General features: G+C 39.1%; 1 protein-coding gene across 1 annotated transcript in view; it reads left to right on the top strand.

Moving 5' to 3' along the window:
- The window catches only part of cmya5 (cardiomyopathy associated 5), a 35,485-nt gene extending 18,544 nt beyond the window's left edge, over window positions 1-16,941 (top strand). The window contains exons 6-13 of the mRNA XM_057832582.1: window positions 1,818-1,942; window positions 2,015-2,149; window positions 5,533-5,679; window positions 5,749-5,896; window positions 6,069-6,202; window positions 9,147-9,264; window positions 13,025-13,201; window positions 13,270-16,941. Of these exons, the coding sequence (XP_057688565.1) occupies window positions 1,818-1,942; window positions 2,015-2,149; window positions 5,533-5,679; window positions 5,749-5,896; window positions 6,069-6,202; window positions 9,147-9,264; window positions 13,025-13,201; window positions 13,270-13,522 (1,237 nt within the window). The 3' untranslated portion in view covers window positions 13,523-16,941. The remainder of the gene's footprint in view (window positions 1-1,817; window positions 1,943-2,014; window positions 2,150-5,532; window positions 5,680-5,748; window positions 5,897-6,068; window positions 6,203-9,146; window positions 9,265-13,024; window positions 13,202-13,269) is intronic.

Below are 16,941 nucleotides of genomic sequence, written 5' to 3' on the forward strand. Positions count from 1 at the left end.
TACCGTAACTGCGTTCTGGCCCTGAAACTTATACCGGAACTGCGTTCCTGACCGTTCTGGCCCACTTTCACCCCTGACTATAAGGCACACCAAACTATAAGCCGCCACCCACCACGAAACCACACGAAAACAGTATTTGTTCATTGATAAGCCGCAGCTGTCCTCACTGTATGATGGGATATTTACACCAAAAGATATTAACTGGTAGCACTTTATTTGACAGTGGCATCAAAAGACTGTCATAAGACCAAATGAAACACCATGAAGCTTTGAACCAAATGGCTGCGAAGCTTCTTCATTGCTTAAAGAAGCTTCATTTGGCCATCACTGCTCCCTTGAGGCAGACAGTCAACCTCTGCTGCCACCTGCTGTCAACACTGTTGTCATCAAACATGCCTCCTAGCATATATTGCGGCGCTGCAGATGTAAATACCAATCAAAATTCATGTTCTGTGCTAAATATTTCTTCAGTTACTGTTCTAGTTGTTTCATTAATTGTTAGTTATGGAATTTGGTAACACTTTAGTTGACAGTGGCACCATAAGACCATCATATTTATGACATGACAGTGCCATGAGCATTAATGACTGCTTATGACAGATGTCATTTTTGGGTCATCCGGCAAAGTATCTCACTTTTGAATAGATGTAAAAAATCCGAGCTGGACATAAATGGAATTATAGACATAATTTGCCGGATGATACTTAATGAAATCTGTCATTAGCATTCAATAATGCTCATGATAGTTTCATGTCACAATTATGACGGTCTTATAGCAGTGTTATGACGCCGCTGTCAAAAAAAAAGTATTACTTATCAACCCAAATAAATAAAAAAGTGGTAAAAATTGTAAAAATGTTTCCGGATGTAGTGTAGGCAGAGGTGGGTAGAATAGCCCAAAATTTTACTCAAGTAAGAGGAGCGTTACTTCAGAATAATAATACTTAAGTAAGAGTAAAACTCAAGTAATGAGTAACCTTGTGAGTAACTGCTTACAATTTTTTATTTGTAATTCTTTTTTTTCTCAGCACAAAGTTGTATGAACTGTGGTTATTATAATAACTGTACTATAACCTATTACATGACCGCATTAAGTCAAAGAAATGCAAAAAAAAACAAAAAAAAAAAAAAACTTAGTTCCGGCGAGCGAAAACAAATCTGCAGATCTGAAGCATCATTCATCCAAAGAGCATGAGTGCCCTCTAGTGGAGAAAATAGTTCCTAGTTTGAATAGTTGAATAGGGAGTACTGTAGTTCCTTCATAGCTCCTATTATGAAATTAAAAGGATCATATCTCTGGTTTTTATGGTCAGTCGGTGCCAAATAAAACTGGGAGAGAGGTTAAAATCCGCGCTTTCGAGTCGTGTTGAGGGCAGCGCTCTACATCAAATACTTCATTTTTTATGGCGCTTTAAAGACGCCACGTGATTAAACTGGCCGGCGTGATCATGGAACGGCAAACTTGGGTCAGACTGGTATCATGGAGTCATGTAATTATTGTTGCAACATCTCATTGGTGAAACTGTTAGAACTACTGTTGGCAACGCTGGGAAAAAAAAAAAGTAAACTCTAATATGTAGAATAAAAAGGAAAAATGTAACGACTACTGTAGCCCAAAGTAGCGGACTAAGGGTAGTGTTTCTTCTTCACAAATCTACTCAATTAAAAGTAAAAAGTATGGCTAAGTAAAACTACTCTTAAGGAGTACAGTACATTTTTCTCAATAAATTACTCAAGTAAATGTAACGCTTTATTACCCACCTATGAATGTAGGTCATATTCATTTTCAATTGATGAATCAATTGTTGTGTGGTCAGGCTTAAAGCAGCTCTGGAGTCAACCATGTCCCTGGAATTGGGCTCCAAGGGATTACTGGTATTTGAAGATTACGCCAAAGGCAACGCCTCTAGCCCGCAGCTGGCGCAACGAAAGGGAATTCCAGGTGCGCAGATGCAAATTTTAATAGAACTGTGTCAATTCGCAGGTGATAAATGTTTCCTTCTTTCAACCATAGTCCCTCAGAGGCCCATCCTGGAGCCCCAGGAGGCTGGATTGGCCACTAGCACTAGTGTCACTGTTTACTGGAGGGTCAATCCCGGAGACATCATTGACTGCTTCCAGGTCTACTGCATGGAAGACCCACAAGGAGGTAGAATCAACCGGATACAGTTGACAATACAGGGATACAGTGGTGTGAAAAAGTATCTAAACCTTTTGGAATTTCTCACATTTCTGCATAAGACCACCATCAAATGTGATCTGATGCTTGTCAAAATCACACAGATGAAAATACAGTGTCTGCTTTACCTAAAACTAACCAAACATTTATAGGTTTTCGTATTTTAATAAGGTTAGCATGCAAACAATGACAGAAGGGGCAAAAAAGTAAGTGAACCCTCTGCATAGGGAGACTTAAAGAGCAATTGAAACCAATTTTTATGAAACATTTTAAGTCAGGTGTGCGCCCAATCACTGATGAGTGGTTTAAAGCTGCCCTGCCAACTATAAAACACACACCTGGTAAGAAATGTCTTGATGAGAAGCATTGTCTTATGTGCATCATTTCCTGACTGTAGCCAACAGCATACAATCTACGCCTCGATATCTCATGCATATAGAACTTCATGCGAAATGACAGACTCGGTAGCGTTAGTAAACAGCCGTCATTTTAGAGCAGTAAACTTCTCAGAAAGGCTCTGTTGTAGTAAACCTTCCGAGCGAACCTAAGCAACTTTTTATCTAAAATACTCCTAAATCGGCAAAATCTTGACTTGAGTCTATCTTTAAAGGATTAAACAGTTTTAAAATTTTCACATGTCGAAAATAGACAGAAGGAACTAATGCAAAAACGGGAACAGTTTAATCAACTTTAACGGTTGATTCACAACATTAAATGACCTCCAAACATAGCAAAGGTTACTATGTTTTTGTTTGTTTGTTTTGTTTTGTTTTTATGAAAAAAAAACATGAAAGGTATCACCAGTTACTTTGCCAAGTAACTTTTTTACTACTGTGTGTTAGGGATGTCCCGATCCAGGTTTTTGCACTTCCGATCCGATACCGATATTGTTTTGCACTTCCGATCCGATACCGATATTGGCCGATACCGGCCTATCTGGGCATGTGTTAAAGTTTAAAGTCATTAGCCTCCTTACTTAGTTGTCATTCTCATGTTGAAAAGGCTTTTAGTACTCTTGATAACAACTAGCCAGCTGAATTAGGTGAGTTTGAATAACACACAACGGTTGGTAACAAGAAACTGACCTGTTTATTCAGTGACAAATACAAAACATTATAAATAACAAACAGAAATGGCATAGTCAGTCAGTAAAACATGCAAATCATATTGTAAACTGTCTTAAAAAAGAAAAACACACAAACAACCTCAGTGGAAAATCCCACAAAACACCCAAGCTATTAGATGCTTTTAATGTTTCGTGCATTAGTTACAATAATTGTATAAGAAGATTTTTTTTTTTAAATAAACGACTATTTCAGTATCAAGTTAACATTTTAAAACAGTAAATAAAATACTCAAGTTCCCATTCTGTATCAGCAGCTTTAAACTACATTCAATTCATTTAATTTTGCGAATCAACTGTTAAAGTTGTTAAAATTGCTCCCGTTATTCCATAATTTCCCTTCTGTCTACTTTCGACATGTGAAAGTTTTAAAACTGTTTTGAAGATAGATTCAAATCAAGATTTTGCCGATTTAGGAGTATTTTAGATAAAAAGTTAATTAGGTTCGCTTGGAAGGTCCACAACAGCCTACTAGGGAAGTCTTCTGCTTTAAGATGGCAGCTGTTTACTAACGCATGTAGTTGTCCATACATCAGTGTTGCTACCGCCGTCGAGTCTGTCATTTTGCATCTACTTCTATATACATATGATATCTATTATCAACAGTAAAACGATGTTGACGTAGTTTGTAGCGGCTGTCAGCAGCAGTCAGTCTTGTGTTTTTTATCCAGCGGCATGAGTTGAGCTAAAGCCGTTAGTCGAGCATTGGCATTACCCGGGTCTATGACAAGCATGCTCTCATCATACTCTCAGGACGCGCGATCCGTTTCTCATTGCGTCCCGAAGACCGCGCTGTGTATTAGTTCCGCTTTACTTGACATATTTCAATAAACGGAATTTGGATGTTTGTGAATCGTTCTCGAAGCTTCCATGGCCGAATCGCTCAAGGATGTAATGACGGCTGGGCATGTAACGTGGTTCTAAGTGTTGGATGGTGCGTCTTTACTCACGGGAGATAATGGCTCGTCATCCAGAATGAATTCTTCGGCAATGATTATTTCCTGGGCTTTGGGACTGTCGAGTGCCAGTTTGTCACGCATAGCAAAAGTTTCTGCCAGTGTTAGTTGCGTAGGACCTTTCTTTTTGTCTTCGGTTTTCTTAACATACTCTTCATATTGTTTGTGGTGGTATTTCGCTAAATGCTTGATTAGGTTGGTTGTATTAAAACTTCTTACAGCTTTACCACCACGCTTGACTTTATTGTGGCACGTGTTTCACTCTGCCTCTTCGTCTTTGTCGTCCTTTAAGGTGAAATGATCCCACACAGCTGACATTTTTACTGATAAAGTCTCTCGGTAAATTGGGAGACGGTAATGTAGTGTGTTGAAGGTGTGCCATAAAATGCGGACCGGATTTTAGGGAAACCGAAGCAAAAACTGGAATGGATTATGTAACTCGGTGCGCTGGAAAACCCGGACCGGACTTTCGAAAAAACTGGATCGGAAGTCTGGATCGGAATTTTTCCGTGTCGGCCAATCCGATACCGATGCGCATTTTTTGCCCATATCGGCGTCTGATATTTGGATCGGATCGGGACATCTCTACTGTGTGTGTATTTCAGTAGTCAGTCACCACACTAGCCAACGAGCTAAGAGGCATTTTAGCAGTCGAAAATGTTTACATTTTAAGTGTTTATTTAATTTTTTAAAAAGCAAAATAAAGGCAGTTAAAAAAAAAAAAAAAGCAAAACGCAAACCGAAACCGAGATTCCAAAACCGAGGTTCAAACCGAACCGTGGGCCAAATGAACAGTTGCATCCCAAGTGATAATTGGTTAGGTCAGAGTGAGTCAGCTCTAACTGCTTCTCCTTATTTGGTGTTGTTCCTCAAAACTGGATGCTTACTGTGAAACAGAAGTGAAACTTATTATAGCTCGACTTGGGAATTTTCCAAAGACCTTGGGAACTTAGCTGTAGCTGAGACGAAAGGTAGTGAAGATTAGATAAGAGTCCACAGAAACTAGAGTTTCACATGCAAGCATATAGCTTCACAGCAGTTGATAATTGTGTTTTATAAGCATGGATAAAATATATAGCTTTTGCTTCGGGCCAGACGTTATTGATTTTAATGACAGAGGCTGGGGGCCAGATGAAATTTGTCCACGGGCCGCATTTAGCCCCCGGGCCGGACTTTGGACATGTCTGCTTTAGATACATGAAGTAATACTCAGTAAGGTTGCCTAACAGAATACAGTTTTTAATTAAACTGGAAAGATGTTTTTCCCCCCATAGCTGTGTCTGAGGAGTACCGTGTGACTGTGAAGGAAAGTTACTGTAACCTGGAGGAGCTGGAGCCTGATAAGTCTTACAAGGTGTGGGTCATGGCTGTCAACTACACGGGCTGCTCTCTGCCTAGCGAGAGGCGCGTCTTCACCACAGGTCAGTGTGAGCCTAGACCGGTTAAGTCTTCTCAAATGCATACACTAAACAAACGATGATTTTTTTCAGCACCGTCAGTACCAGTAATTGATAGCGAACGCTGCACCGTCACGTGGGACTCAGCCAAGCTCAGATGGAGTCCGGCAACACAAAACCCTGGACAGAGTTTCATCCTGGAGTACTGTCGCCAGTATGAGCTGGAAGGAGACGGGCTTAGGTGGGCCATGTTGGATTTATGACCTTATTTTCCAAATTCTATTCAAGTCTTAGGCCACCATCATGGTGTCCTATGTTAAGCCATTTATGACTGCTGTTCTGATTAAGATGCAAATATTTTTGCATAAAACTACCGTCAATATTTCAATTTTATGTCTTTATTATTCCTCTAGATCGATAGCAGGCATAAAAAGCTGTGAACATGGAGTTTTGCTGCAACCAAATGAGAATTATCTGTTTTACGTCAAAGCTGTGAATGAAGCTGGAGTCAGTGAACAAAGTGAAGCTGCTCTCATTTCAACTAAAGGTTTGATTGATTGAATAGATCCAAATAAATTTAGATGGGTCCTATGTAGACTAACTAACAAGGTGTCCTGACTAGGGCTGTCAAAATTATCGCGTTAACGGGCAGCAATTGATTTTTAAAAAATAATCATGTTAAAATATTTGACGCAATTAACGCACATGCGCCGCTCAAACAGATTAAAATTAGTGATGCACGATAATGAATTTTTTAACCGATACCGATAACCAATAATTTCCTCCACTTATCAGCCAATAACCGATAATGTGAGGCCAATAATTCTATGAAAAGACATACAGTATACCGGTATGGTATACAATTTTAAATTATACACAGGAGCAAATGTTACTATGCAAAACTAGAATTTATTGCTACTTTTTCCACATTAAATGTGAACAAATAGTACATTTCAACATCTAAACAATGTATATTCATTATTTATTTATAATACTTACAATGTAAATACTTAATTGCATAAAAATGCCTTTGGGAGGGCTTGAGGCGCTGGCACCGAATTGGACAAATTTGCGTCGATTTTGTACATTTGAAAGCTTAATCAAATATATAATTGTCGGATTGCATTATCGGTTGAATTTTGTAAAGTCTGGATTATCAGTGTGATGTCATAATTGCCATTATCGGCCGATAATTATCGGCAGGGGCGCTGCCAGGGATTGTGGGCCCCATGAAAAGATATCACTTTGGGCCCCACCATCAGTGCCGGGACACACACACACATTTAGAGTATCAACTACGTAATTTCCTGCATTCTGGTGAATCTTTACACACTAATTTGTGCATTTTCTGCATTAATTTAAGATGAAAATATATTTATGTAAACATACAGCGTATAGAGCAATAATGAGTAGACTGATATCATCTTTAAGAAATGTACTGAAGCCCATCTTTTACAATCTTAATATATTTTTATTAGAAATATTCTCAAATACCACAATGAATGACTTAAGTTAAAACAAAACTTTTATTCTAACAATACTACAGCATACATTGCCAGGGCCAGCAGCACTGTCTTTTTGGCTCCCTACACTCCTCCCTGGCAAAACTGAAGATGGTCCTGGCTCTGTAGTGTACATAAAATGACAAATATAACAATATCTTCTATATTATTCTAGTATCTTAATTTAATTATTAATTATGTATCATTAATTAATAATAATAATTATTATTATTATTACTTATTACTATTTGTCTCTTAGCCACTGATATTTTATGTGTGGTGTGGCAGTGTTCAAGTTGATTCCTCACCTCCTTCAGTTGGGAGTAAAGATGAGGCTGGCTCATAAAGGGTGTCAGGAGACAGGGCTGCTGAGCCAGACGCAGCAAGAGGAGTTGTGCTTGTGCCTATTACAACAGGCGAGGGCAGAGACAACTGTTTTGGTGTGGAGAGCTTGCGAAAGGGTTAACCTGCTGTACTAATTAAATGTAAGCTAAAAGTGGAGCAAACACTAGCTAGCAAACAATTACAGTATTTCATTATGGAGTAGGCTTAGCCCCATTTGAAAACTTACAATCTCCACTATAGGCTACAGCTCCGAAGCCAGGTCCCTTCCTTGTTAACTAACTAAATTTGATTGATGACAAACTAAATTCAATAAATTCTTGACAAACTGGATTCAACCAGATTAAAAAAAAAAAATCCACACCAACTTTCAACATCTGTATGATACCAAAAAATGCCGTCATTATTTGGAATTCATGTTCTTGAATTGGTCAAAGTCGCTCACTGAGGTCGGGAAAATCCCGTATTTCTTACGGAGTGAGCTGGGACCTGCTTCTGAGCTTTCTAATAGACGTCGCGTGAGCTAAAATAACAGGTTAATTTTCAGCACTACACTGACACAATTTACACCAACCTTTCTTTGTGAAGTACTTTTTCACATCCTGTTGGCCTTTTCTACCCCTCTCCTGCTTTGCTTTATTTTCTTTCCTCTTTTGATAGCCGGATTTCTGTTTTGAAAACATTTTTGACGTAGCCTACCGCACGCACAGTACTCAGAGTCATTGACTGGCGTAAATGCACCGCTGCTCAGCCTGCGCGCGGTCTGATCAAAGGAAGGGCGGACGAAACCAATTAATGAAAATACGCGGGGGGGTTGCTGGCAATACATATGCTCTCTGGATGTTTACTTTTTGCCAAAAACAAAACAAGAAAAAGAAACTCTTCGTTTTAAACCTTTTAAAATTATAATGATTAATATTTAAATTTGCAAACGATTACCTAATGCTCTAATTTTCTTTGTGGGCCCCCTCAGGCCATGGGCCCTTAGAATCAGTACCACTTTTCCCCCCTATACGGCGCCCCTGATTATCGGTAAGTTACCGATATTATCGTGCATCTTTAATTAAAATGACAGCAAATGTAATGTCCGCTTGTTACTTGTTTTTTTGGTGTTTGGCGCCCTCTGCTGGCGCTTGGGTCCAACTGATTTTATGGCTTTCAGCACCATGAGTGAGCATGATGTAATTATTGACATCAACAATGGCGAACTATTAGTTTATTTTTTGATTGAAAATTTTACAAATTTTAATAAAACGAAAACATTAAGAGGGGTTTTAATATAAATTTTCTATAACTTGTACTAACACTTATCTTTTACGGACTACAAGTATTTCTATCCATGGATCGCTTTAGAAGAATATTAATAATGTTAATGCCATCTTGTTGATTTATTGTTATAATAAACTAATACAGTACTTATGTACCGTATGTTGAATGTATATATCCGTCTTGTGTCTTATCTTTCCATTCCAACAATAATTGACAGAAAAATATGGCATATTTTAGAGATGGTTTGAATTGCGATTAATTACGATTAATTAATTTTTAAGCTGTAATTAACTCGATTAAAAATTTTAATCATTTGACAGCCCTAGTCCTAATTGTGTTTGCTGTTTTTTCATTTTTCACTGCTCTGAATGTTTTCAGGAACTAGATTTCACCTGCTAAAAGCTTCAGCTCATCCAGCTCTGGAGCTGTCAGAAGACCAAACCTCTGTTTCCTTGTCAAAAGATGTTTATGAGCATGTGTCATCCACAGAAAAACAGTAAGCATTGTGTATGTTTGAGTCAATTACCGTAATACTTGGACTATTAGCCGCCACCCACCAAATTTGACACGAAAACAGCATTTGTTCACAGATAAGATGCACTGGACTATAAGCCGCAGCTGTCCTTACTGTATTATGGGATATTTACACCAAAAGATATTACCAGTAACACTTTATTTATTATTTCTAATATGAAAGAAAAAAAAGTAATATAGCTCAACTTAAAGTGGTGTGAAAAAGTATCTTAACCTTTTGGAATTCCTCACATTTCTGCATGAAATAACCGTCAACTATGATCTGATGTTTGTCAAAATCACACAGATGAAAAAACAGTGTCTGCTTTAACTAAAACCACCCAAATTTTATAGGTTTTCATATTCTAATAAAGATAGTATGCAAACAATGACAGAAGGGGGAAAAATAAGTAAGTGAACCATCACATTTAATATTTTGTGCCCCTCCCCCTTGGCAGCAATAACTTCAACCAGATGCTTCCTGTAGCTGCAGATCAGTCTGGCACATCGATCAGGACTAATCTTGGCCCATTCTTCTCTACAAAACTGGTGTAGTTCAGTCAGATTCCTGGGATGTCTGGCATGAAACGCTGTCTTTAGGTCATGCCACAGCATCTCAATGGGGTTCAAGTTTGGACTTTGACTTGGCCAGAACGTGCATTTTCATTCATTCATTTTCCATGCCGCTTTTCCTCACGATCCCAGCTAACTACGGGCAGTAGGCAGGGTACACCCTGAACTGGTCGCCAGCCAATCGCAGGGCATACAACCATTCACACACACACTCATACCGGACAATTTAGAGTGTTCAATCCATGCATGTGGGAGGAAACCGGAGTTCCTGGGGAAAACCCACGCAGGCACGAGGAGAACATGCAAACTCCACACAGGAAGGCCGAAGCCCGGGATTGAACCCTTGATCTTAGAACTGTGAGGCGGACGTGCAAACCACTCAGCCACCGTGCCGCCGTATTTTGTTCTTCTGAAACCATTCTGAAGTTGATTTACTTCTGTGTTTTCGATCATTGTCTTGTTGCAGCATCCATCCTGTTTTTAGCTTCAACTGCCTCAGGTTTTTCTGCAAAACATCCTGATAAACTTTTGAATTCATGCTTTCGTTAATAACTGCATGTTATCCAGGCCCTGAGGCAGTAAAACAGCCCCAAATCATGATGCTCCCTGTTCCATTTTTCCACTACACATGACGTTGTGTGTTAGTCCTCAACAATTCAACTTTGGTTTCATCAGTCAACAAAATATTTTGGATACCCAGGAAGACCCCACTTCTGACCCAGAGACATAAAAAAGCCTGGCTTGAGTTTGCCAAAACTTACCTGAGAAAGCCAAAAACGTTTTGAAAGAAAAAAGTAGAGCTTTTGGGGAAAAGGCATCAACATAGAGTTTACGGGGGAAAAACAACGAGGCTTTCAAAGAAGAGAACATGGTCCCCACAGTCAAACATGGCGGAGGTTCCCTGATGTTTTGGGGTTGCTTTGCTTCCTCTGGCACTGGACTGCTTGACCGTGTGCATGGCATTATGAAGTCTGAAGACTACCAACTGTCAGGGACGCGAGCAGGCAGGCAGGTTGTGTGGACCCAAAGGCAGGGAAAACGAAAAAGGTGGCAGTGAACTCAAAAAACGTTTTAATAACAACTAACAAAAATCACAAAGTACAAACAAAAAGACTATGGATCAAAAGGCAAGGTTCAAACCAAAACTTACTTAAACAGAGGGACTGGTACACGAGGGCGTTGACCGGACTTGAAATTGACGTTCGCATAGACAGACATTGACATAGACAATGACGCAACAAGGAGTGACAAGAAACTGGGTCATTATATACGCAGACAAGGGGTAATGAGACGAGGAACAGCTGGGTAACACAGGTGGATGCAGATTGCAGGATACACTGGGAAAACACACACAGGTGAGAGCAATGGGTAATCACAGGGACAAGTCACACTAGGAGAAACCAAACACAAAACCTAACACCAACGAATTTTGCAGCTTAATGTAGGGCCCAGTGTGAGAAAGCTGGGTCTCCTTCAGAGGTCATGGGTCTTCCAGCAGGACAGTGAACCAAAAAAACACTTCAAAAAGCACTAGAAAATGGTTTGAGAGAAAGCACTGGTGACTTCTAAAGTGGCCAGCAATGAGTCCAGACCTGAATTCCATAGAACACTTGTGGACAGATCTAAAAATGGCAGTTTGGAGAAGGCACCCTTTAAATCTCAGATACCTGGAGCAGTTGGCCAAAGAAAAAAAAAATTCTAAGTTATCCAACACAACCAACCATGAAGTCTAAAAAAATATTTTCAAAGAAAAAAAAAATCATTTGAAAAATAAAATTGCCCCCCCGCTTTTTTTTTTTTTTTTTTTTTGAAAATTATATGCAAAGCAAATGACCATCCAAGGTGCTAGGCGTTAGATCTGTTCCAAAAAAATAATTTTGACACATTATAAAAATATTAGGGCTGTCAAACGATTAAAAATTTTAATCGAGTTAATTACAGCTTAAAAATTAATTAATAGTAATTAATCGCAATTCAAACCATCTCTAAAATATGCCATATTTTTCTGTAAATTATTGTTGGAATGGAAAGATAAGACAAGACGGATATATACATACAACATACTGTACATAAGTGCTGTATTTGTTTATTATAACAATAAATCCACAAATGGCATTATTAACATTCTTTCTGTTTAAGTGATCCACGGATAGTAAGACTTGTAGTTCATAAAAGATAAATGTTATAGTTACAAGTTACAGTAATTTTATATTAAAACCCCTCTTCATATTTTCGTTTTAATAAAATTTGTACAGTTTTCAATCAAAAGTAGAGTTAATATAATAATAATAAGAATAAAAATAACAATAATAAGAATTGAGTGACCAAACTCTGAGTAATGCCAGTTCACTTTGCATTGTTGTTTAGCTGTGTGAGAATAGGGCCTCATTACTACAGACTGAAGTGCTTTTCTTTTTGTGAACATTATTTTTTAATGAGAGATAGCAATATTATTTTTGTTGTGCTTTCACTAAATGATACTTGTTTGTTGTGAAGGAGTTGCAGAAGCTTATGCCAATAAACGGCGCAGCCCAAAGAACGCCTGTGTCTCTCGCCTTTATAACAGATATATCTCTGTGCATATTTTACCCAAAATACAACAAGAGACACATAATTGCCACTAAAAGAAAGCAAACTTACCGAAATATGTGTGGAGCACAAAGCAACAGCATAAACGTCTCACAACTAGTAATTCTCCCACTATTAGAAGGAATAACATTAGCATGGAACGGCCCTGCGCTGCCCCCAAGCGGCCGGTGGCATTCTCTTCAGTCTTAATGTCCATAAACGGCGTCATTGAAATCTGTTTGAGGCAATACGAGCGGCTCATTCAGTGCATGCGTTAATTGCGTCAAATATTTTAACGTGATTCATTTAAAAAATTAATTAACGCCCGTTAACGCGATAATTTTGACAGCCCTAAAAAATATATTTGTTCATTCATTTTTGTTGCAGTTTTATTGCTGTACAACTTTTATATATAGGAAAGTCAATTTCATGCAATGACACTTTTCGGCCACCAGGGGGGCCCCTTAAAATCCGCTTATGGTTAGAGGGTACTCTAACTGAAGAATGGTGGACCTATACCATATTAGATTTTGTTGATTTTTTAAAATGGTATTTCCATTATTTTGTCCTTTAATTCATGCAGTGAATTTTGCACTTTCTAGGCCTCCATTCATCTTAGGTGAGTTATTGCCAGCGAGAGGACACCACTACTGGGAGACCACAGTGTCAGAATGTCCAGCTTACAGACTTGGAGTAGCACACATCTCAGCCCAAAGAAAATGCTTCCTGGGTGAAAACAAGCTGTCATGGTGTTTACAGTGCATCCCATCACCATCTGGGTATGTTAAATTTCAGACTTCTGGCTTTCATTCTTTTCTAGAGTTGTCTAAAGAGTCTGTTATTTTAGTTGCAGGTATCAAATGATCCACGGTGCAACTCAGTCCAGCATGTTTGTCATAGAGTCGCCTGAACGGGTGGGTACGCTCCTGGACTACCAGCTGGGTCGTCTATGTTTCTATAATGCCCAAACGGGTCAAGCGTTGGGGTCATTCAGGCACAGCCTCACCGGACCGTGTCACCCTGTTCTGGCCCTGGAAACGCCGGGTCGGCTAGAGGTCGGATTTGTGCCGGAATTGCCTGAGTTTGTCCGAGGCTGCTAGGCCGCAAACACACATCAGTGTCATTGGAGTTAATGTCAGGAGGTTGTTGACTTTAAACATACAGTGGTACCTCGACTTACGATCGCATCGACATACGATCATTTCCGACGTGAAATTTGACTCATTTGTCTCGACATATGACGACAAGCTCGAATTACAACGATATATGACAGCGTCACAATTTCAGTGTTTTACCGCACGGTGGATTTTCTTGTGAGAGAAATCAACATAGGTCCCAAGAAGGTTAGTGCAGGTGGTGAAAAAAAGGAAAAAGGTGACGCTTACTATTGAAATTACGAAGCAAATGATAGAAAAATATGAGCGTAGTGTGTGCATCAGTGAGCTAGCTTGACAATATGGCCGGAATACTGTGTGTCTACGATCTCGAGGACGATTCTCATTATTATTGTAACATTGGCAAGGACGTCGCCAGCTTTGTCAGGTCTTTAATCATTTATTTCAGAACTTGTGCAACACAACACAGCTACAGTCCGCCTTAGCCGACGCCAACAACAGAGTAATAACTTCCCACTCTTCTGCACCTCTGTCACTCTTAGCGAACAGTTCGCACAGAATAGGATGCCAGCATACTCACACTCACCAGTGATTCACACAAATACTGGTACACCTCACATGGCTGAATTGTGTACACTCCACCCCTCCCAGTCACTCATCTTTCTGACTCTCCCCCTTCTTCGTTTTTCCTTGGTCATCAGGCCCCCCCCACATGGTGTCAACTGAAAATACAACTGGCTAATGATAGAACCAACATATTCATAGTTAGTGTAGGCGATCAATGTATTTCTTGTTGTTGTTTGTACTTCTTCTGTCTCTCTCCTTCTTTTCTTCTGTCCCCCCATAACTTCTTCCTGTTCGCTGTTTTCTACTAATAAATGAGGCATGTTGAATGATCACAATGGGAGTATGTCATACTCACATGTGATACATTAAAACTGTTCAGGCTAATCGGACACTTAGATTTCCATTTTCCGTGTTAGGCAGCTGAACAGGATATGTTGAGAGAAGAAAAAAAAAGTTATACCTTCCCACTCTTTTGCACCTCTGTCACTCTCGTCAGTCACGGTGCGTTCAGGAACAACATGCAAAACACAACTGCCAAATTAGAACCAGATTCGTTACATTATTATTATTACAATTTGTATTTATAATTTGTTTTGCTATTTATAATTGTACCTGCAGTAACTTTTTCTTGGGGGTGGGGGTCCAATGTATTCATTCAGATTCAACAGCATTGGAGATACATACTGTAAATTTGTATGTAGAGGTACCACTGTATGTGAATTTCACAGTTTTATTAAAATATATGGTCAAGCTGTACATTCAAAGGATGCAAAGGAATCAATCCACCTTTTAACAATGTTTAAACATTTGTAAATATCTGTTATATTGATGACGCCAAACTCAAAGATATCAAATGCAATATAGGGATATAAAGTTCTGCCCAAAAGTATTGGCACCCCTGCAATTCTGTCAGATAATGCTCAATTTCTCCCAGAAAATGATTGCAATTACACATGCTTTGGTAAAATCTTCATGGATCTTGCTTGCAATGAAAAAACACAGAAGAGAATGGGGGAAAAATCATTATCATTTTACACAAAACTCCACAAACGTACACAAACCCTTTTTAAAAAATCATGTGATGCTTCTCTAATTTGTGTAATTAACAGCACCTGTTAATTACCTGTGGCACATAACAGGTGGTGGCAATAACTAAATCACAATTGCATCCAGTTAAAATGGATTAAAGTTGACTTAACATGTGTCCTTCTGTGTACCACACTGAGTATGGAGAAAAGAAAGAAGACCAAAGAACTGTCTTAGGACTTGAGAAGCAAAATTGTGAGGAAGCATGGGTAATCTCAAGGCTACAAGTCCATCTCCAAAGACCTGAATGTTCCTGTGTCTACCGTGCGCAGTGTCATCAGTAAGTGTAAAGCCCACTGCACTGTGGGTAACCTCCCTAGATGTGGACAGAAAAGAAAAATTGTGCAGATGGTGGATAAAGAACTTCGACTAACAGCCAAACAAGTTCAAGCTGTCCAGCAGTCCGAGGGTAAAAGAGTGTCAATCCGTACTGTCCGTCGGCGTCTGAACGAAAAGGGACTTTATGGTAGGATACCCAGGAAGACCCTACTTCAGACCCAGAGACATAAAAAAGCCTGGCTGGAGTTTGCCAAAACTTACCTGAGAAAGCCAAAAACGTTTCAGAAGAAAAAAGTAGAGCTTTTGGGGAAAATGCATCAACATAGAGTTTACATGAAAAAAAAAAAAAACAGGCCTTCAAAGAAAAGAACACAGTCCCCACAGTCAAACATGGCGGAGGTTCCCTGATGTTTTGGGGTTGCTTTGCTGCCTCTGGCACTGGACTGCTTGACCGTGTGCACGGCATTATGAAGTCTGAAGACTACCAACGAATTTTGCAGCTTAATGTAGGGCTCAGTGTGAGAAAGCTGGGTCTCCTTCAGAGGTCATGGGTCTTCCAGCAGGACAGTGAACCAAAAAAACACTTCAAAGAGCACTAGAAAATGGTTTGAGAGAAAGCACTGGAGACTTCTAAAGTGGCCAGCAATGAGTCCAGACCCGAATTCTATAGAACACTTGTGGAGAGATCTGAAAATGGCAGTTTGGAGAAGGCACTCTTCAAATCTCAGGTACCTGGAACAGTTGGCCAAAGAAGAATGGTCTAAAATTCCAGAAGAGCATTGTAAGAATCTCATTGATGGATACTGGAAGCGGTTGTTCGCAGTTATTTTGTCTAAAGGTTGTGCTACCAAGTATTAGGCTTCCAATACTTTTGTCCGGCCCATATTTGGAGTTTTGTGTAAAATGATAAAGATTGAATATTTTTTTCATTTTCTTTTGTGTTATTTCATTGCACGCAAAATAAATGAAGATATTACTACCAAAGCATTTGTAAGTTATCCAACAGAATTGCAGGGGTGCCAATACTTTTGGCCAGCACTGTAAAGTTCCTCTGTGTGTCCTTCACTTTTCTTGTTTGCTTTACATTTTAGGAAGCAAGTAAGTTTTGTAGATCTGTTTTCTGACAGCATAACAACCTAAACATTAGAAAATGCATACTTTAAAGCCCTTTAGCAGCCTAAACTATAATCAGTGAATAATACTGCAGCATTTTGTTACTAATTGTGAATACACATTTTTATATTAACATTTTTGTTAACCGATTTGATTAGTTGTGTGTTTGTTTTTCTTATGTTTTATCGGAAACCTGTTTAGTTGATTAAACATCTTTTTGTTGTTGTTGTTTTTGTGACTAACTTTCATCACTAGATGGCTCCAGTACTTGCTGGATTTTTATTTCTGCTTCGTCCTGCAATATGTACACAACCAAAAAACTACTACCTAAATACAGTGGGGCAAATAAGTATCTTGTC

This window comes from Corythoichthys intestinalis, chromosome 3 (assembly GCF_030265065.1).
Source record: "Corythoichthys intestinalis isolate RoL2023-P3 chromosome 3, ASM3026506v1, whole genome shotgun sequence".
Taxonomy (NCBI): domain Eukaryota; kingdom Metazoa; phylum Chordata; class Actinopteri; order Syngnathiformes; family Syngnathidae; genus Corythoichthys; species Corythoichthys intestinalis.